At 38.8% G+C, this 22207-nt stretch overlaps 2 protein-coding genes across 3 annotated transcripts; one reads left to right on the top strand and one right to left on the bottom strand.

Moving 5' to 3' along the window:
* Nucleotides 1-3313: 3313 nt before the first annotated feature.
* Nucleotides 3314-7805, top strand: ostn (osteocrin). Its single transcript, XM_079482206.1, has 5 exons — nt 3314-3396; nt 5205-5303; nt 6108-6328; nt 7157-7270; nt 7405-7805. Exons 2-4 carry the CDS (start codon nt 5205-5207, stop codon nt 7236-7238), a joined length of 402 nt encoding a protein of 133 aa, XP_079338332.1. The 5' UTR covers nt 3314-3396; the 3' UTR covers nt 7239-7270; nt 7405-7805.
* Nucleotides 7806-9820: 2015 nt separating this feature from the next.
* Nucleotides 9821-20884, bottom strand: masp1 (MBL associated serine protease 1). 2 transcript variants are annotated; one of them, XM_079482247.1, is made up of 12 exons: nt 20760-20884; nt 20199-20421; nt 16994-17171; nt 15875-16006; nt 14773-14969; nt 14189-14336; nt 13982-14100; nt 13793-13871; nt 12616-12735; nt 12464-12535; nt 11830-11901; nt 9821-11733 (listed from the first exon to the last, which is right to left on the bottom strand). In XM_079482247.1, the coding sequence occupies exons 1-12, from the start codon at nt 20771-20773 to the stop codon at nt 10862-10864; spliced, it is 2226 nt and encodes a 741-aa protein (XP_079338373.1). In that variant the 5' UTR covers nt 20774-20884; the 3' UTR covers nt 9821-10861. The 2 variants fall into 2 exon arrangements, with proteins under 2 accessions (XP_079338373.1, XP_079338374.1); XM_079482248.1 differs by lacking the exons at nt 9821-11733; nt 11830-11901; nt 12464-12535; nt 12616-12735 and adding an exon at nt 13312-13684.
* Nucleotides 20885-22207: the final 1323 nt, after the last annotated feature.

Genomic DNA, 22207 nt, shown 5'->3' with positions numbered 1-22207 from the left:
AGGTTATGTCAGAATGTGTCCGGCTATGCTATCAAGCATCACACATAAAACGTAATGACACGCCGTCAGGAAACTAAATATAGATGGTGTTTTGATTACTAGAAAATTGGCATTTCAAAAGAGATTAGGATCAGGCCGCTAAATCAACACGGCGAAGAGCCGCTGGGCGCACGCAAAGAGAGCGAGAGAGCCTACCTTTACACGCCCAGCATAGTACGTAACCGGGCATGCGGGGCACATGGTGTAAATCACTCTCAGTTTTTCCAGCTCGGGCTACCGTAAGTTTGTGTATGCAGGAAGAACATCGCTCCAGCATGGCTACTCTTAGCCTCTTTTTCACGCAATGGCTAAGTGGTTGATCCAGTGACCCCCGTCTCCTTGGAGCTCACGGAAGTCCTTGCTTTGCAATGGCAGTTGGACGGATGACATCATCAGGGGAGAGAGTCCCATTAATGACAAGCAGGGGGATTGAATGCGTTGTCTGTATTTTCCGACATTATTCTGACATTACACCGACTTTATTGTTGTATTAGAAGGGTCATTACTAGGCCAGGTGTGTTTTCACAGTGAGAAAACCCTTAGTTGCTCTGAATGGATGCTACGTGAGCCAAGATCGAAATGGGACGGGGTGCTGGATACCGGTTAGAATGTCTTCGTCACGCTAACAGGCATCACGAACACGCAACGGTTCAAACGGAGTGCACGGATGCAACATCTATCTGCATCCTTATGGAAAAGAAGTATACTTATAGCAGACTTGAACTTCTTTTTGAGAAGGGCAGATACAAACACAAAACATGACTTTAAGGGGATACTTCACCCAAAAATAACAATTCTGTCATGAATTCACCCTTGTGTCCCTCTATATGCGTGTTTCATCTGTGGAGGACAAAAGAAGATTTTTTGAGAAATATATCAGTTGAACAACGGAAGTCAATGGGTGCCAGTGTTGTTTGGTCAGCAACGTTCTTCAAATAATCTTATTTTGTGTTCTGCACGAGAAAGAAAGTCATGCAATTTTGGAACTTTAAGCATTTTTGATCTGGTACACATTCGGTATCTACATATAAATTTCTACATTCATTTGCGAATCTACATGCATCTAAACTGTTCTTTAAAATACAATTTGAGTCCCAAAATTGACGTAGGATTTTTTTTACAGCGAACACTCAATGCAATGCCTGGATCACTGCGAAAGCTATCATGTTCAAGAGAGCATGGGGATCCTAACAGCTCGGGCCAGAAATGACGGTCTTCCTCTTTTAAAAGACCATCGTCATGGAGACGTTTCCGACACCACGTAACGTTAAAATGGCAGAGATATTCAGTTGCATGCACACATGCGATGCCAAAGACTCGCAATTAAAAAGATCTTCATTTCATATCCACCTGGATGTATGCACACAGTCTCAACAAGATCCCTGCCAACAGATGGACTTGTAGATTAGCAATAAAAAACAGAGATAGAATCTTGCGCACACACACATCTTCATGTCTGATTATAGTTAAATACGGTTGTGTTGAGTCTGGTCGCTATACACACAGATCTGGCCTCACCCTGAGGATTTTGGGTAACGGAACTGTGCAGATCCACATCTCAATAAGTGTAGAAACAGGTTTCCTTTCTAGCTCTATTTTCTCACAGCATACTACATTTAGTTTTCTCATCTTCCTCTTGTAAAAAGGATATGAGATCTCTTTAATGACTCAATACTTTCTCCTAGACAGCTGAGACCTTTAAAGGAGAGCAGTTGGAGACCTTTGTTTAAATTATTTATTTATATGCTTTGGATATTCTGTATTTCCTTCTGCTGCTGGTCTCTGTGAGCTACCAAACAAATGATGTTGTTTTATTACAATGACAGTAAAGCGTCTCTCTGTTTTTTTTTAATATTCAGCTTTTCCGATTTCCATCTGAAAAAAAACAGCTTTAAAGATCTCAACACTTAAGACTATGAATCACATTCTCAGAATACCAAACAATCAAAAGTCAAATGCTTACAAGCCAATGTAAGATTCTGTATGTTATTCACACTTTACTGTAATTTTATTGCTCGTAGCTCCATAATGCACTTGTTATGCAACTGCATGTTAACAAATGTCACATTTGTTTTTAATTCTGCAATCCATTAATGACGCATGATAACTTGAAGTCCCCTGAGCCATGAAAGAGCAACATTTAAGCGATCAAGTTTTTATAGGTTTAACATACAGTTATCGATTTATATAAGAATTTCATCTGTACGAGCGTTCGTGCACGCCTCATTTGTTTCATCTGTACAGAGGACAAGAGGTATAGAGGGAGATCGGGGATCATCGTAGGGAAATCTTAGTGAGGTGGACAGGCTCTTTATTTAACAGTGGTAGTAAAGAGAGATGGCTTCTGCGTGCAGATAAATATAGTGTGAGAACAGACAGGCTGCTTGGAAGCTTTGCACAACATAATGCTTCCTATCCGTCGCAAAGAGAAAAACAGAAAGAGATTAACTGTTTGTCCAGTTAAGACTTGATGAGTGAATTATAAGATGGATAACGTTTATGGCTTCATTTACTGTCACCGGTAACCATCAGCCTCCGTCACTGCGGGTCATCTCGATGGGATGCGCACACGCCGTTATTGACTAAGACAACTTGAAATAGGGTTCAGATATTGGTTATTGATAGAGATATGATTTTGGATATTTCAGAGCATTCTCCTGCTCTGCGATTGTGCTTTCATTGTTCAGTTGTTTCAGATGTTTCTCTTTCTCAGTCATATGCTGAATAGAAATACAAATGAGACTATTGTTAACTTACAAACAGTAAGATTATAGCCTGAAGTCTAGAAATCACATAGATCAGATTTTAGGTCTCGAATTTGATGGGAAATGCTCTTCATAATGAAATCTTAAACCTTTGCACATGGGCAATTTTGGACACAGTCGAAGTCTCCATCTGGAAAGACATGGAGATAAATCTGAGTGGCACGAGCAAATGTTTCCATGCCTTCCAGTATCGATAAAGACATCATGTAAATTTCCATTTCTATGTGGTTGTAGTAAAGAGCGACACAAAGAAGGACCGAAAGAGAAGTAGAAACAAATGTTAGACAGAGGTGACCCGCACACACACACACACACACACACAGAGATTTGTTCAGCTGATCCCATGGGTTGCTATTAGTTTGTAATCGTAATGAGGATGAGAGAGCCGCTCCAGGGTGAGCAACAGTGGAAAACCTCCAGAAATGATGTCAGAGGAATCGGGACAACCGATTGGAGTGGAGATTCCCGGCGAGAGCCTATAAAACGGGGAAAGACAACAGCAGGAACCAAAGGCAGAGAACGTGAGAAATTCCAGGAACTGCGCCGTGTCCATCTGTCTGTCCCGTGTGACTGAAACCAAATCAGATTAAGGGTAAGGAACCTTGCGGAGAGAGAAACAGATCTACCTGCATGTTCCTTCAAGGCTGTGTGTGCATGTGTTTGGGTGGAAAGGTGACCCGGCAGGTGTTGGGGAGGTATTTAAAGGAACTTGAAGGTTGTTTGGGGTCACAACAATGCACCCCAACAAGGGTGGCTGCAGTTTTTAATTGTTCATTTAATAGTATCATCAGCTTGTTTGATAACACGTTTATAGATGTTTAAGTTTTGGAAACATCTTGTTGATGTCGCATCGTTGCAATAGTGAAACAGAGGTGTGAAATCATGTGTGATATCAGAGAAGTGTTGAGAGTGTGTCTCTGAACGTGTGTGTGTGACAGAGAGGGTGTCCTGTGAAGTGTATGTGGGCAATGGGAGATGGTTGGAGTTGTTTATTTTTGGGGACGGAAAATGCTAAAGTTAGCCCATGTTGCTGGACAATGCATTTCCCCGGTCGTGGGGCAGGAGAGAAACTGCACCTCAGTGCTCCAGACCTGAGCGCTAGATACAGATATAAAAACTCATGCTCAAATGACTGATGAGAGAAGTTCAATTGACATTTGAGAACCACAGAATGATACGGCAAAGGCTTCAAGTCACGTAGAGGATTTTTTATTATTGCTGAAAGTTGAGAGAGTGTTTGGAACTAAATTTGCAGTGATGTGTAAGGATATGTGATGAGAAGTTAAAAGTTTTTTTTTAAGGGAACTAAACCATACTATAGTTTTTTACTTGGCATGCGATATAAATTGCATGTATTATTAAAAAACAAGAACTTATAATAATAAAAAAGTTCTGACTCGACAATCGTATATTATTTGCGTACATTAAGTAGCCTGCATTGTAAAATCGAAGTAGGCTACACCAATGATCGCACATCATTTCATTTTTGTTTAACATTGCCTGGCTGTCAACATTATAAAACATTTTATACAAATATTGTGCAGATTGCAGTCTCCTATAACGTATATCCACTGTGAATATTTCATATGATTATACGAATATATATTTAAGGTGACATTTATTTTTTTATTAAAAATGTAATTCACACAAATTTCATTGAGGTAATTTAACTTGCGCTGTAATTCCACAAATCTGACAACAGGCGGCAGTCACAATGTAGCGCTAACATGATCTTAATCTGATTTAAATCGAGTTTCAAATTAACCTTAAAAACTGCAGAGGAATGAGACGAAGGTGGTGTCTTATACGTATAATACAGTTACTTTAAATTCTATGGTAAAATACAATACTGTCAAATATTTTCCTTTATGTACCTTGAGGATGTTTTTTGTGTGGTTACAGTAAGAGTGCATGTGTTTTGGGGACACACAGGTAGGGGTGCAGGTCAGAGTTTGTGTTTTGGCTGAGTTCATGTGTTTGTGTAGAGGGTGTGTGTTAAAAGCATTCTCACACTCTCACGGCTGCGGGACCGCCCAGTCAGAGTGTATTTTCACAGATGGAGTCTGGATGAATATAAACACCACCCTGTATCACAGTAACTCAACACGGTGCTGAAGCTGATGTGCGTGTATGTGCTCGACAGATAATAAACTAGGACTTGATAATACACTTTGAAAAGCGTGTGTCTTATAGTTTAAATAGTAAGCTAAACATATTCTGAAAAAACAAAAAAGATATGCAAGCCCTATGCAATTTATTGTATATATATATATATATATATATATATATATATATATATATATATATATATATATATATATGTGTGTGTGTGTATTTATTTGTTTGTGTATAACTGTGCAGCACTTTAGTTTGTCAGTAATCATTTTGCTTGCATTATAGATGTTGGGTTGTGGATGCGTGCTGCTCTCGGGTCTGTTAACATTGACCTTGTTCCACTGCAGTACTGAAAGTCTTCACATGCCCCAGGAAAGACCAGAGGTGAGTCCAGGTTATAAGGGGACAGACATATACAGTACACACATATACAGTACATGGTAGGGTGACAATATGACTTATGAGAGAGCTGGTGAGGCACATAGTGTAGGCCACCTTTGGAGACACAATGTACACACAAACTTTAATAACAAGTTATTTTAACTTACTACATTGTACCTTAAAAAATGTAAATAGAAAAGTTGAATAGCAGTTTAGTTGTACTTCATTGTTAAAGGGATAGTTCACCCAAAAATGAAATTTCTTTCATCATTTACTCACCCTGATGTCATTCCAATCCTAAATTTCTTACGTCTATTCTGCAGAACACAAAAGAGGGATTTTGAAGAACCTTGATGACCAAACAACACTGACCCCCATAGACTTTTGTGTCCCACAGAAGAAAAAGTCCTGTATGTGACATTTCTTCTGTGGGACACAACATAAGTTATTTCGAGAAATGTTTCACACATTATGGTGTGAAAGTAAATACAAAATTACAACATTTTCACTTTTGAACTGTCCCTTTAATATATTTTACATTGTTTTTCAATGCCTTGTTTTGCTCTCCTCTATACAGAAATGTCATAAATAAAAACATGGGTAAACTAGCATACATGTGTATAAAAAAGATACTGTGACTAATTCGTTATAAGACAAATCCTTGAACTTAACCCTGAAAACCAACTCATCCAATGTTCTATTATGGACAGTTTTTTTGGAAAGGGACACTTTTCTTTCATACTATACCTAAGAACCAACAGATATGTAGCATGCACTCAACCTTATTTCCACCTCTTTCTGCTACAGTATGTGGAAACGTCTGCTGTGGAGGACCGGCGTGTCCAGCGAGGTCAAACCGAGCAGAAGACCTCAGGAGCCGTGAACGCGAAACTGCTCCTGCTTGACCAACTGGTCAGACTGGAGAACGATGTCATTGAGACCAAAAGAAAACGCAGCTTCCCCGGATCCAACACGCCACTTGACCGGCTGTCAATCAGCACCATGGATCCCAAGAGCAACAAGCAGAGGTAAAGAGAGAGAGAGGGAGAGAGAGAGAGATAGAGAGAGAGCAATGTTCTGACATTCTCATTCTAGATGACTTTCAAATTTGCAATAACAGTTAAGCTTGAATTCTCAGAAATCTAAAACACTTGTTATTTGCTATACTCCAGAACTGAAGATGAACTGAACTGTAGGCTTTGATATGATGTGGCTCAACAGTATGTTTATATTGGCCGAAGTGTGTCATGCACAGCTTGATAACTTTGCATGTGCGTGTTTGTGTGTTTCTAAGTTCACAAAGTGCAAATTAATGTTTTGTCTGTAGCCCACGGTTAAAGTGCCTTAAATTACCTGGGTGGAGTCACAGTGGTGTGGATTGCGGTTTTGTCTGACATAACAAACGCCTGATACCGATTTACGGGCAGGAACAGTCCAACTGTGATGACTGGAGCACTGCACTTCCAGTCAATGGTTCACATTTTATTTCCGTGAATGATTCCGATCTCCCCGATCTGCTGGACGGAGCACACGGTGTCACTCAGCATGGCCCGAGGCTCGGACACAGCTCCAATACAAAATGATCTTAAGCACTTGATAAGATCAGGATAGAAGCCAAAAACAACAAAATGAGCACTGTCTCGCGCATGATCCAATCTCGACTCGGTCAAGGTTCTAATAAACACATGAAAGCCTTTATTAAGTGATAGTGCAGTTTCGTACTGCACCATCACTTAATAAAGGCCAAGGTTGGATTCCGTAACTGAATTTTATGTATTGTACAGGAAAATCAAAGTTGTGCATCTTTCAGTTATCGAAAAGAATACAAAAAATATATTTTTACTTTGTGGCAACAGGAAAGCTGAGTTGCCACGACGGCGAGTTAGCGTTCCAATCGACCGTATCGGAGTGGGCCGTCTTCCCAACAGCCGAGGATAGACACCACCCTCTGACCACACCCTGACAAACAGGTTGGTAAGATGGGCGTATCCTTAGTATATTCTAAAATATACATTTGATTAAAAAAGCATAACACATTTTCAAGAAGTAATTTGTTAAATATGAAGGAAAAATTTAAAACGTATGTCTGAACATTCTTTTACAGAAGGGGGATGTCACAGGTAGAAGATATGCATAAAGCACACCAGCCATCACACATCACCAACCATTGAACAATCTTCACTTTTACAGCCCTCGCCGCCTCTGAAGTTATTTTCCTCAATGATTAGCCTTCTATCTCTGACCACACGCTGTCTATTTCTTTTCCTTATTCTCCATTTAAGCAGCATATGTTCTTTGAAATGAAGTGGCCGTTCTACATCCTTTATGATGTAATCAGAGCCGCTAGCCAAAGCAGAATCTGCTCGTAGCTTTCATTGCACGTGTCATTATTATTTACTCTAGTGTCCCGGCTCTCGCTTGCTGTAATGTTGTAATGTTTTCTTACTTTGACTGGAGGTCGAACCGGTTGAGTTCAGCCTTGACAATAAAAACTATGAAACTTTCTTTAATGTTTCAACTGTTTTCTTTGGTTGGAAAAAAACTGTAAGTGAAAAAGCACTAAAACATTTCTAATTTTGTTCTTATTTTCCAGAGTGCTTAAATTTATGTATTTTTGTTGTATAATCCGGAAGTTAGCGCCCCACTGTTTCCCTCTACCGAAAGCCTTACCCATAAACTTTTGAAAGATCGCAAGACAAATAGGATCAGTGATTAACAAATGTTTGTGGCGTTTACATGTTTTGTGTTATTAAACAGATTAACACAATATTGGCAATTTTTGAAGCCTAAATACTATTGGCAGAAGTAAAAAGCTAACACGACGCTATAAACAGACTACACTATGGTCGCCTCCGACAACTTTCTCAAACTTTATTACAAACGTGTTCCCTTGTAAGTAATTACTCTGTGAATGAATCCCCAACAATGGTTTTAGAGATTTGTGCTCATGTTGCATTATTTGTAAGATGTACACTCACCTAAAGGATTATTAGGAACACCATACTAATACTGTGTTTGACACCTTCAGAACTGCCTTAATTCTGGCATTGATTCAACAAGGTGCTGAAAGCATTCTTTAGAAATGTTGGCCCGTATTGATAGGATAGCATCTTGCAGTTGATGGAGATTTGTCGGATGCACTTCCAGGGCACGAAGCTCCCGTTCCACCACATCCCAAAGATGCTCTATTGGGTTGAGATCTGGTGGCTGTGGGGGCCATTTTAGTACAGTGAACTCATTGTCATGTTCAAGAAACCAATTTGAAATGATTCGAGCTTTGTGACATGGTGGAAGTAGCCATCAGAGGATGAGTACATGGTGGTCATAAAGGGATGGTCATAAAGGGATCAGAAACAATGCTCAGGTCGGCCGTGGCATTTAAACGATGCCCAATTCTGACATATCCCATTCTGACATTCAGTTTGGAATTCAGGAGATTGTCTTGACCAGGACCACACCCCTAAATGCAATGAAGCCATGTGATTGGTTGATTAGATAATTGCATTAATGAGAAATTGAACAGGTGTTCCTAATAATCCTTTAGGTAAGTCTATATGTGCGATGGCGTATGACGTCCCCGCCAATGGAATAAGTCGGTCTTAGCAACTTGTTAGCAACCTCCGTTTTTAAGACACAATACAAGTTTAAACAATCATAAGCGGGTTATAACTGGTGTGTTTTATGTCATATTAAAACCTGAAAAGGTTTTGTTAGCCACATACCTTATTTCAGGGGATTTACCAAAAACCCATTCAAAACAACCATAGACTTTAGGGTGATGGAACTCAAAATGCTAACTCAAAAATACATCATCTCTGCGAAGAAAGAGAATCTCTATAAATAAATATTATCAATTGTCAATATTAATACATTTTAAAATAAATTAAAATAAATTCACTGAAAGGTTCTGGCAATTTTCAAAGTGTAAAAAAATGTGAAGACTGCTTTGTACTAGTAGATTACTTACAGACCAGAGGGCTGTAGGAGCCGCCCGTCTGGATGAAGCTAACAACATAAACACTAAAAATAATAATTCAACAAGCACAACCAGATAAAGTCCCACTGTATTCGATTATATTTTATCACGTAAAACTAATCTTTTCACTGTGGTAATTTCTTCATGCCTTAAAATGATTTGAATGTAACTTTGTTTATACCCTTGCTATATTTAGTAAACACGAATATAAATTTACATGGGTAGGAAAATTAGTCCACACCTCCATTCAATCGCACAAGCTCGGACCATCGATTATATGTGAATACATGCCTTATTTAACATGTGAGCAGCGCATGTTGCAGAAGTAGAGCTGGAACATTTCAGTTCCGAGTCTATGCACCATCCTTCCATGGCTCAAATCTGTGAACGTGATTGGTTAAAAGGTTATGATGTCATAAAAAAACATATTTTTATCAGTCTTTGGTAAACATTGGTTTAAAATGATACACTTGCACGTGGTTTTTCTTAAAACATATTAAAAAAACTACATAGACATAAATAAACCACAGGGGGACTGTAATATAACAAGAATTGAAATATCTTTTGAAATATATTTATTTTATTAAAAATACATTCATATATGTGCAAATACAACAAAAACTAAACATGTTTTATGGCTTCTAATAAGAATGTGAGATTCATATAATAACATTATAATTTGAAAGTTTGCGAATAGGCTTTATGTAGTGTAACGGAAATCCAAGTCTTTCAGTGGTGTACATGATCTATAATATAATTCTGTGTTACTGGATGATAACAGACATTACGCCATATGATTGTTGCTTATATAGTATCATTTGGATTAAACACTGTCTTTGAAGGTTAAACCTCTTAACCAGTACTGAAGCAGATAATCCACTTCTTAGATGACAGAAGATAAGAAGCACATATAAGTAAAGTGAGTACAAACCTCTTTGCCTTGTCTTGAATATATACGTTTGATAGGTTCAGGCAGCCTGCGCACATCATAGCTTCTATAACATCAGAGAATTAGTGGACTTTGATCTAATACTTTGTGTCTAGATTAAAACTGCCGATAATAACATGATTAAATAAAATACAGAAACGTCCTGAGAAGTGTGAGTCTTACCAAAATGAAGAATTAGCACTACATGCAGTAATTCTAGCTGGACAGGTGTTCTTTTGAACAAAGATAAAATGACAATAGAAACGTCTTTAAAGGGCCATTATAAAAACATTTCACAAAAAGAAGACTAATAAGAAAAAAGTGATAGTTCACCCACAAATGATAATTCTGACATAATTTGCTCACCCTCATTTACTTGTATGACTTTATTTGTTGGAATATGGCAACTAAACAATGGCGGCACCCATTGACTTCTACTGTACAGACACAATACCAATGCAAGTCAATGGGTACCACTGGTTACCGACATTCTTACCGAATATCTTCTTTTGTGTTCTGCAGAAAAAGAAAGTCTTACCTTTTTTAAATGACAAGAGCTTTAGTAAATTAAGACAGATTTTTCCATTTTTTGGTAAACTATCCCTTTAAGGTAGAATATAGGCCGAACATTACTGCTCCACTATAACTCCTACTCCCTCACCACCAGCTATCTATGTTCATCTCAGTATGCAACCAGTGGACGTAGTTTGCCACCCGGGTGTACACCCCATACACCCTCTGACTGCCACACTCCTCTGGGCCACCCCAGGAAACAAGTCCTTGTGCCACCCATCTTCCACTGCGGATGTCCTGGATTACAAAGGCCCCCCCGCTGTCCCCTAAACAGGTGTCCTGACCGCCTTCATAAAAGCCCGCACAGAACATATTGCTGGTGATGTTATAGTTAACAGAGCGTGACGCATAACTAGCTTCACATTCATCCTGTGGCACAACGGGGAGCTTCACGTACTGAAGCAGCTCTGAGACCGAATCCGAGGACAAACCGCTGATGGATGCTGAAGCGTTAGCTGTGTTGATGCCCCAACCGGCAACCACACCCACTGTGTTGGGCAGAGGCATCAGGGCATTACCTTCTCCGCCAGGCTTTGGAAGACAAACAGGTCGCACAAGCTCTGACAGCGCCACCTCCTGGCTGAGTTTCACAAGCGCAATGTCATTATTATAATTTTGGGGGTCGAATTGTGGATGAAGGATGACCTTCTCTACAGAACGATTGGTGGCTGCGTGCTTTTCCCGAACGTCGGTCAGGCCCAGGTGAACACAAATGTGTTCAGGAGCGACGGGGACGACGGAAAGGTCACGACGGTGAGAACGCAGGACGTGGGCGGCCGTGAGAACCCAGGATGGGGTGAGGAGAGCTCCGCTGCCAAACCAGCGGTGCTCGGGCACACGTGAAGCATCTTCTACTGAGAGAAGAACCTGCCAGGGGAAGAGTCCCGGAGATGCTGTTCTCCCACCGACAATTCGCTTCTGATGTGCTGGGAAGAGCTGTGACTGTTCGCCACATACTTAAACATACAAGCAAGGGCAAATTGATTAATGCAGCAATGCAGATGCACAACTCTGAAGATTTGATAATACATTTAGTGAAGTTTAGGGCTTACCAAGTGGAGTGCTGGCTAGTGGAGTGGCAAGCTGGAGTTCAGGATTTGCATTTGAGATACTTTCATTATCACCTACAGAAAACATAATATGTGACAATGACTGTATACTTTGGTGAACTCTAATGTTTATGCAACACAGATGGGGACGTTTGTGACTGAGCTCCAGTCATCATCCACCTCCACTCTATGATAAATGCATCAACATTTTGAAAAAATTAACCCTTGTGTGTTCCAATGAAGAAAGAAATGCTTACAGGTTTGGAGCTTGAGGTTGAATTACTGAGGAGAAACATGTGATGGGTGAACGGGGCCTTTAAGATAACGCTTAAAGTATAGCAAAACTGTTAAAGGAAAAGTTTAAGCCGTTTTGGGTCACCATTGACTCCCATATGGTAGTTCAAAAGTTACAAACTTTCATTAAAATATCTTTGTTTGTGTTCAGCACAACAAATAAATGTATACAGGCTTGTAACAACTGGAGGGTGAGCAAATGATGAAAAGGTTTCATTTTGGGTTGAACTATTCCTTCCGATATAGTAAAACGCTATATAAAAGCAAATAATTGTTATGCAACATAACTATATAGACTAGACGGTTTAAATATAGGTGACTTAATTTCTGTAACACACCTTACCTGGTGAACAGGTGGGCAATGATGTCCCGGCTTCACTCACCCACTGTCCGCTCTGATGACAGATGTAAGTGTCTGTAGGACCAATGATAAAGTCATGAGATTCTTAATACGGCTCCAGTCAAATAAATGACCAACAGTGTTGAAATACTTACTGTTGATCTGGGGAGAGTCTTTACAGCTGTATTGAATTCTTGATCCGAACAGAGTGCCTTTTTCATAGTTCTCAAAGACCACATCACCCAGAACTAAGTCTACTGGACCACAGTCGACCACTAAAGAAGAGAAAGCGAGAGAGAGAAAGAGGTGACAGAAGAGTGTGTAATTCTTAGTATTAAGATCTGAATAAAGACTTTCATGAATAATTAGGAATGAGTTTTTAAAATATATTTTTTATAAAATTGAAAAACTTACTCATAATAAAATGAACTTGACAGAATAAAATGAAGACATGATTTGTTTGAGGAATTAGATAGAAGAGGTTATTCAAACAGAATGAGAGGAACAGCACAATGTACAAAATGAAAAAGAGGAAGATTTAGATTTAAATGTGATTGGTGGATTTTGCACTAGGTCATGCCACAAAATGATTTTTGACAGGTGGGATCTGAGATGATGAACCAATCAAAATGTAAATCATACCAAACTTTCAGTGTCCATCTTCCAAACGAGCTGTTCGTTTCCAACGGATAAGGCCGTTCTGTCTTGTCTTGAAAATCTGAGTGCATTTTGCTTTCTCATCAAACTAAGATATTTAAAATTCTTTACACTGGTTTGCTGGAACTCAGAAGTCATGTCATTACAATTTCTACCAGTAGATGGAGACAATATCTTACAATGTATACTTATTTGAGTAAATCATCAACACCTTGTTTATTGAAATCAAATATTTTTATTAATTAAGGGGGTTTACTGTAATGTTGGATGGGCTTAACACGAATCCATACCATATCACAGATCCTGTTTAGCCCAGAAGGCTCAAAATGTTTCCTAATTTCTGAAATATGAAAATGCATCTTCGTTAATCTTCATCGACTTAATCTATTTCACTCGAAAATATATTTTATTTTGAGTCAAAATTCATTCATTCAAAATTCATTGCACTAGGGGTTGAAATTTTATGTTGATATTGTTGGGCTACCAGCCATTGCTGTACGGTTTAACTCAGTATCTGATTGGTTAAAATACTTGGAAGGGAACGACGACTCCTTTGAGATTCCTTCTCTGGTGCCAGCATAAAAAAAGTAGAAGAAAAGAGAGAAATGAAAAGTGAGAGACCGTAGGAAGAAAAAAAAGAGTGTGTGCTGTTACCAAAGTAAAAGTAAGACTTACTTTTACACCGTGGGATTTCGCTGCTCCATGTTCCATCTCTCTGGCAGTCAATCTGATAATGCTCAAATTCTTTCTCACCCTGTGACAGATGACGGGTGTTGTGTGACAGATGTGGGGGAAAACACCAATAACATTAGCTGGAATTAGACGGACATTATTATCAAAAGTGAGTGATAACCTTTGCCTGACCTGTCTGAGTGAGTATCCAGGGTCACAGGTCACTGTAATGTGGTCTTTGAATATGTAATTGGACTGCAGGGGCACTAGCTGACCATTAAGCGGTGATGTAGGAGGAGGACATTCAGAACCTGAAAACAACAACATTTAGCGCCCCATTCTCTACAGCACTTTACATACAATAGTCAGATGTACCATCAGATTCCCTATTTTGCTGACCTGTGGAGGTATAGGTGAGTTTCCAGCCTATATTCTCCCCTGAGTTGTCACTGTGAAACAGGATGTTGACCGTGTTATTTCCTGTTAGGATCTTCCCTGGTGATCGGTCACCACAAAACGGGCCAAACTCCTTGTCTCCAGCCTGAATCTTTGGATAGAATGAATATAGTAGGCCTATCTATTTTAAATAGTATATAACTTTAATTTGTATATTTTACTCTATCATCTGACTATGTTTTGAGGAAACATAAATTGCCAAAAATTATTGTGCACACTTGGCTTAAAGTTTCCTGTTTGTGTTTTACTGTCTAATTGTGGTGCTTTATAGTGTATACACTTTTATGTTTTAATGTATATTTAAGTAACGTTCTATGGCCAAGTGCTCTTGGTTCTTTCTGTACTTTATTAAATAACATTTAAATAAATGAATTTTGATATTAATAAATACAATTAAATGTGCTTTGGATTTTTCTTAATGTATGCTTTAAGTCCATTTCTAATGAGACAATTTATACAATATACAATATCTCCAATATGTCCACATCTGTAAAAATGTAAAATTTCAAAAGTTGCCAAATTCTCACTTTGATTGAGTCATAGGGGCAGGTGACCTCAGGGTGGCTTTCGATGTCAAAGGTGTCATCAAACTCCAGAGTAATTTGAAAGCCCTCCTCCAGCTCAATGCGGTACACACACTCTGAACTTTTGGGGTACGGTTTAGGGAAAACTGCGCTGGTGATCTCTCCGGACCGCTCCGTAAACACGCTTTCATTACACTCGACTGCAACACAAAAACACATATCCTTTAATATCATTCGGTGTTCAAATGACTGAATCTATGTAGAACACACATGTACAGTGATGACAGAATGACTAAACAAAGACACTTTGTTGCTTGACTCTAGATCTCGTGTTTAGAATCTTTCAGTTATGAGAATGTCATGCTTGTATAGAAATGCATGTAAGCTTCTCGCTATGGCTCTAATCGTGTGTTTGAAGTTCACCAGTTTATCCACATCTAACTGACTGCTGAAATGTAAATATTTAGCGTTAGGCGCTCGGTTACAATCAGATGGGCAAAGGGCAAAGGCTAGACATGAAACAGACCTGGAAACACTTGACCGTACACTTACACACATAACTATAACAGCAGCCCTTTGCAGGAACATAAATCATGATAATGTTAACAGATTTAACAATGTACAAGCCAAGCTTATTTAAATATGTTGCAATTTCTTTATTTGACAATGAAGACTCAGACGAACCTGCAACAGGATTGCCTCTTATATACGGCTTTATAATTATAAATTCCAGCCACTAATCCTAGATAATCCGGAAGATTTATTCTATGTGAAGTATGCAGTTTAGAGCCAAGAGCACTTGGTCAGCCAAGAGATTGCCAAGAACATAAATGTGGACACATTGTTGTAGATACGGCCATGTACACACGCACACGCAGATGACAATTCTAGTGACAGGAACTTAAGCGACTAACCAACATTCTTCCGATTTTAGCCGCTTATAGGATTTTCCTTATCGAGCCACATAAATATTGCTTACACAATGACGCATTTGGCACCACTTAGATATAGGTCAGAAGGTCAAGGGCTTTTGTTGAGGTTGACTGCAAAAGGTAACCGTTTTGACAGCTGTCAGGGCTTCATTACAGGTATTTCAAAACGCTACCTTTGCATGTTCTGTTATCAGAATGAAGCAGGTATCCATAGCGGCAGGAACAGTAGAAGCCACCGATGTAGTTGTGACAGAAATGATCACAGACGAGATCTTCATCATTTCTGTCTTTGCACTCATCAACATCTGCCGAAAGAAAAAAGGGTTTGGCAGATTATATTTAGTTTAAAGAACAATGCTTAAAGGAACATCTTAAAATAGGTTTGATGTCATGCAACATCAAATGTCACAACGTCACACCTGCGCCAAAGGCACAATTAACACAGCGGGGGTCTCATTTGTATGTTGCATAGAAACCGTCCTAAATTTGATGATTTTACGATCATTTCTCAAAGTGCGTACGTGTGATCATAAAACGAACTAGAGCTGGAAAACCTATGAAGTCGCTAAATGGAAAAGATGCATGTGAAGGTTTTTTTTCAGGATCTTTTATGCGTGGCAGAAAAACATGCAGGTTTGAACTGACATAAATCAAGAAATTTTGCTAACACTTTATAAGGTGCCTTTATTACGCACGTGACATGTAGTATTTACAATAAATTATGCATAATTACATGTAACTAACACTAAACCAAACCCTTATCCTAACCCTATAGTAAGTACATGTAGTTCATTTCTATTACTCAGTACTTGTGTATAATTACACTGTAACAAGGCACTGTAAAATAAAGTTTGACCCACATTTTTTATCTATTCCTTTAAGAAAAAAGGCATCAATATTTACTTGCTTTAATAATTAATATCTAATAGTTAACAATATAAAAACCAATGACAACACGATGGGCCAGTGTATCTGTGCATACAAATCTCTATTTATATTGTATAGACGCTGCAATGGTTGCCCCTATTGTGTCTTTGTACTTAGTAGCACAGGTATATTTGTAGCTATAGCCAACAATACATTGTATAGGTCAAAATTATCGGGGGGGTTTTATGCCAAAAATCATTTGGATATTATGTAAAAATCGATGAAGATGTTTTGTAAATTTCCTACCATAAATATATTAAAACTATATTTTTTGAGCAAACAAAAAATGGCCGGAAACACGCCTTATGACCGGTTTTGTGGTCCAAGGTCACAAATATGTATTTTTTCTTTCTCTCCACACTTACCAACTGCACTATAGTGCGCTTCGAACCCCCAGTAGCGCTCCTCATTGGAGAAGTCTGAACGGAATGCCACACTGAGCATGCTCCTGGGGGACGTGATGACATCATCAGCGGGCACATGTTCTGTGTCTGTGTTCTCTCTGCCACAAAACACAGCCAGCTCATCGCTTTCTGAGTACAACTGTGTGAACATTTACAAAACACACCACAAAAAAATTATAAATAATATACATACTGTACACACAAGTGTCCAGACACTTTTCACAATACTGTACAGAGAAAGTAATACTTCATACAAAAATGTATATTATGACATCATGACTTTCCACACCCGTTCATTTTATTCTTTAGTGGCACACAGAGTGAGGTTCTAGCGCAAATTTTCTTTCATATAAGGACTGTCAGGCTTGGGTTCTTAAACCAATGACATTTGTGTCTATTTCCTTACCTTGGTCACCTTATGCTTTTTTGTACAGAGAAATGTGAACTTTGAACTCAAAATTGGGTGATGAGCCGAGCATAAGTAGATGTTGACAGAATTTAACTTTTTGAGTGATCTATCCAATGATCTATACAAATGAATGAAATGCTCATGACGTCGTTACACTGAAGCTACCCCGTCGCCATATTGGTATGCACAAACGTTCTATTAAATTAATAGGGAGTTATAACATATTAATGATCAAACAGTTATTTACCAGTCCATGTTTCTGTAGCTAAGGTCTCACAGTACATTCTTGCAACGCAAATGTCTTAAGCAAGTAAATGGTTAATTATTTAAAGTACATTCCCGTCTTATAAGATATTGAGTGAGTAACGTTCATTTTCATTACAGTAGGGTACATATCAGATCAGTAGACTAACGAAGAATTTAAACACACGCGTGAACTAAAAACTTTTCGGGTTGTTTTAGATCGTCATTTTTACCGTAAATCAATGGCGATTCTGTCAGTTGGGCATACCAAGATGGCGGCGCGATCGCTTCCAGTAGCTTCACCTCCTGTCGTTGGTTAAGCGTTCTAGGTAGGGCTGTGCAATTAATCGAAAATTAATCGCAATCGTCAATTTTGGCCTTCATCAATTGCAAAAACAGAATAATGAAGGTAAACGATTATTGTGCCGCATTCCATTTTGCAAGGATCCTCTCATTTCTTGCAGGATAAATCCACAGCGCACTCATTTCCTTTACAGTGGTTCAGCAGTGCCATTTCATTACATTTATTTTCAGTTAAATTCAGAGTTTAAAAGCCAAGTTTTTGAGTTTTAAAAGGTTAATGAGTAATCGTGTTAAATAATCGCGATTATGATTTGTGTCATAATCGAGCAGCCCTAGTTCTAGGCACAATCCAGTCATTTACATAGATCAGTGGATCTATCCCTTTAAATACTCCAAATTTTTACAAAACACATATGACCCAACCAGATGACTGACAGTTCGGCAATTACTCAAATTCATGCTTGCATGAACAGATGTAAAAAGTCACAGACAGACACATAATTTAATACGAACACTCCCAAATTCTCAAACTCTGAGTGTAACCACACAAATTACACAGGAAGAACACTGCCAATCCTCAATTTAAGAAAGTACCTGCACAAAAACTGGCATGCACATTAGTGCAATTAGACGTGGCACACCGCCAGACCATAAATCAAAGGCACAGCCGCACATCCAAACATTTCAGACTGATAAAACAGCCAAGACCTCATACACACTCACAAACATGTCTCTTATCTGGCTCCCAGCTTGCGTGTTTACTTTACCCGTGTCAATGAACGGTGTGTAACCCACGATTAGCCACCAGAGGCAATTCATTCCTGAGCACTATGACACACAAAATCACATTTGAAAATATCCTACGATTAAAATGTCTTAAAAGGGTTCAAACTGGGCAAACACACCTCTACAGAAACACATAAAAACAGGCAAACATGTCTCTGTCCACATGCAGTCATATTCTTTGTAAATAGCAGTGTCTTACACAACACAAAGAGAAGTCTATATTTGATTCCCTGTAGGCATTTATATTTGTGTGTGCTATTGTCATCATGCAAGTCTGTGCCCTTTGTGTCTGGCAGAAGCTCACGCCAAAGCTTGTTACCATAGCAGGTTGCTGTGGCACCCGCTGGGGGTATTTGAATATGAATATGCCCCCTTTGGTGTGGGCAGTACATTGGCTCTTGGGAAAAAATGCTTTTAGCTCCATCAGGGTGCCAGGGTATCTGGGAGACCCGTCCGTCAAACACTTGCCGGCCCCATTACCAACTTATAAAATAGCACTCTGAGACTGGGATGCTTGTAAGCAAAAGCTACAAAAGGTTGTCCGGACAGATTCGACAGCTCTTTATGATGATTACAATGAATACTAAAAAGTTATGATGTAATATAATTTACACTTAAGTAACAATAATCAGAAGTGCAACTATTGTATCTTTGGACTTGGAAATGACATGCACCATGAACACCATCCCTATTTCTAAAGGTTTCCATTACAAATACCACTATATGAACCATGAGCTGTTGATTACAAACCTAAATCCGCTATTATTCTCATTATTAATAGGATTTACTGGTGTTCTTTTGGGTTCTCATATGCCAGAAACACCCCAACAGAACAATACATACAGAGTATCAGAGACCCACAGTGCACAATACAGTTCCCATTAAAACCAATACAATCCCCATTAGAACCATTAAATCCAATAGAAATAGAATTTATATGGTTGCTCAGCAGAGATCTTTTATTGGGGGGCGATTATGTATTATCAGTATAACATGAAACCACCAGTATTTTTTTGTCATTTTACAGGAATCACATTCAAAATGAAAATGATGTTTTTATTTACACACCCTCTTCATTTTAACCCTGTGTTACTTATTTTCTATAAAAACAAAAGAAGATATTTAGAAAAATGTTGGTAACAGAAAACCTTAGGTCCCCATTGACTTGCATTGGTTTGGCGTCCACACAATAGAAGTCAATGAGGACCAGCGTTTTTTGTTTCGCACCATTTTTCATAATATCTTTTGTGTTTGATTTTTGTGTTTTGTAAAAGAAAGAAAGAAAATCACACTGGTTTAAAATGATGTCAGAATTCTGTATTTTGAAGGTGAACTATTCCTTAACCTAATCTAGTTATTTTATTATTAACATTTTTTGGGGGGCAGAAAGGTGTTCGGAAATTAAAAGCATTCACATGTACTTACCCTGACGTAGTCGTACTCACATAAGTATGAGGGCTCTATGTCAAAGTGCATAAAATAAAGTCGTATTTGATATCCGTCAGGCACGGTTATATTCCACTGTAGATCGGTCTCTTTCGGATACGACTCGGGAAAGTTCGGTGACAGGATGGTCCCGTACATTTCCGTGAGGTGCATGACTCGTGTCCACAGGGGCCACACGAACTGGGCCAAGATCACCAAAACTCTGCGTATTGAGATTTTTTATTTAATTTGGCATTTAACAACATAATTGTTAAACCAAGGTGTGTCTGCTTGACATTCTTCATAGTGTTTAATTTAGCGGAATAAATCCCTGCAACAAAAAGCGAGAAGTAAAACAAATCCCAGCTCGCCAAATAGGCTAACGTTAATCCTTAATCATTATTTTGTAAGTCGTAAACAAAAAGCTGTCTTTTCGATAAATAGGCCTAAGTTAAAATGTAACTTTCTCAACAAAGTTCTCGATTGGTTCAGAACACTGAAGCGCAATCTCTGTTTTAATGAAGAACCAAAGGAAGTTTTAAACAAAGTTTAAGTTATTACCGCGTGAGCTTCATGATCTCTCTGTCAGTCGAAAAGATGTTGTTTTCCCGTCAAAAGATGTTGTTTCCCTGCACACATCACATCGTAACTGTTTTCAGAAAGCGGTCACCCCCACGGTCTGTGTGAGAGAGTGTCGGGGCGGGGTGCGAGTTTTTGTTTTCCCACGCAGTTTATGGTCCGTCCACAACGGACGTAAAGCAGTATTTCAATATAATAAACAACAGGTGAATGTTATTTTAACGATGCAATTTACATATAAAGACATCAGTTTTATATACATGGATTTAAATACTTTTACAGTAAAAGGCCATTTAGGCCATTGTTTTTGGTTATTTAAGTATTTTAGGTAGATCCTGGTATTTTGTAGCTGTGTTAAAAGCCCTGCTGTGTGAGAAATTATTTCTCACCCTTTCCAACATGTGCATATTTCTAAAACTTTCTAACCTCTATTCTGTGTGCTCGGCCATGCGATTAGTCTTGGACAATATACAACAATGCATAAGGCATTACACAAACATATAAAAATAACAATAACACAGGCAAAGAATAATTAGGTCAGTTGAAATTATGCCCTAGCTCTTAAATCACAGTAGTTTGCCTGTCCTTGTTCGAGGTCACACTTGTGGATGTATTATTCAGATCTGTGATAGATGATCTCTGTGGGTAATAGGGCTGATTAATGTATTCCTCAAAAGTTCTTTAATTTCAGAAAGATCCATATGGCCCTGTTTTCTCTCTCAGTATGACACAGGGAGCGAGTGCTAATTGGACAGTTAGCCCAACAGTGCCACAGTCGACGGGTGGGTAATGAGTTCTGGGTGTGAACTTAGGAAAAACGATTGAGTTTGTGAGAAATAGAAGGAAAATGCAGAAGAGCAAAGGTTATAGTAACACACGCTCACATGCTATGACCACTGTGAAAGCACCGCCTATGGTGAAACCTCATGGCTATTGGTAAATTTAGTTTTATGTTATCAGGTCATGGTTGCACAAATACTGCTTAATAACTGAGATTGAAATTCCGCATTATTATCAACATTGTATCCTATCTTGAGTTGTGAAAGATGGGTGACAGTTTGTATCATCGAGTAGTGTTCTTTGCCTTTTGACCTCTAGAGGGGGCTGCCGACCACCCATTGTCTGAGTTTGAGAAGGTCGCTTTCTTGTCTCCTTGCTGTTGGCCACCAAATGATGAATATATATATCGCATGCTCCTGCAGAGAATTCACCAACCTTATTATGTGACAGCTTGCTTAAAGCAGGGTTTTAATAAGGTTACGCAAACTCTGTAGATAAAGAAACGATTCATTTTAATGACCTACCACGTATATAAAAACACCATACAGTGATAACAGTAGCTATAACGCTACGTATGTTTACATGTGCCACGTTTTCGAAATATGCAATAGCCTATGAAGTTTAAAAAACTCTGTGTACTCCCACTGGAC

The sequence above is a fragment of the Barbatula barbatula genome (assembly GCF_947034865.1).
Source record: "Barbatula barbatula genome assembly, chromosome: 19".
In the NCBI taxonomy this organism is placed as follows: domain Eukaryota; kingdom Metazoa; phylum Chordata; class Actinopteri; order Cypriniformes; family Nemacheilidae; genus Barbatula; species Barbatula barbatula.
Note: the sequence above shows the minus strand (reverse complement) of the source record. Positions and strands in the feature narration are given on the sequence as shown.

Coding starts and splice junctions, on each gene's coding strand:
- ostn (XM_079482206.1), top strand. CDS start 5,205: ATGTTGGGTTGTGGATGCGTGCTGCTCTCGGGTCTGTTAACATTGACC. Junction 5,304..6,107: donor TGCCCCAGGAAAGACCAGAG/GTGAGTCCAGGT, acceptor TTTCTGCTACAG/TATGTGGAAACGTCTGCTGT. Junction 6,329..7,156: donor CCCAAGAGCAACAAGCAGAG/GTAAAGAGAGAG, acceptor TTGTGGCAACAG/GAAAGCTGAGTTGCCACGAC.
- masp1 (XM_079482247.1), bottom strand. Junction 16,007..16,993: donor AGCGCACTATAGTGCAGTTG/GTAAGTGTGGAG, acceptor TTCTTTCGGCAG/ATGTTGATGAGTGCAAAGAC. Junction 13,872..13,981: donor CTGGATACTCACTCAGACAG/GTCAGGCAAAGG, acceptor CATCTGTCACAG/GGTGAGAAAGAATTTGAGCA.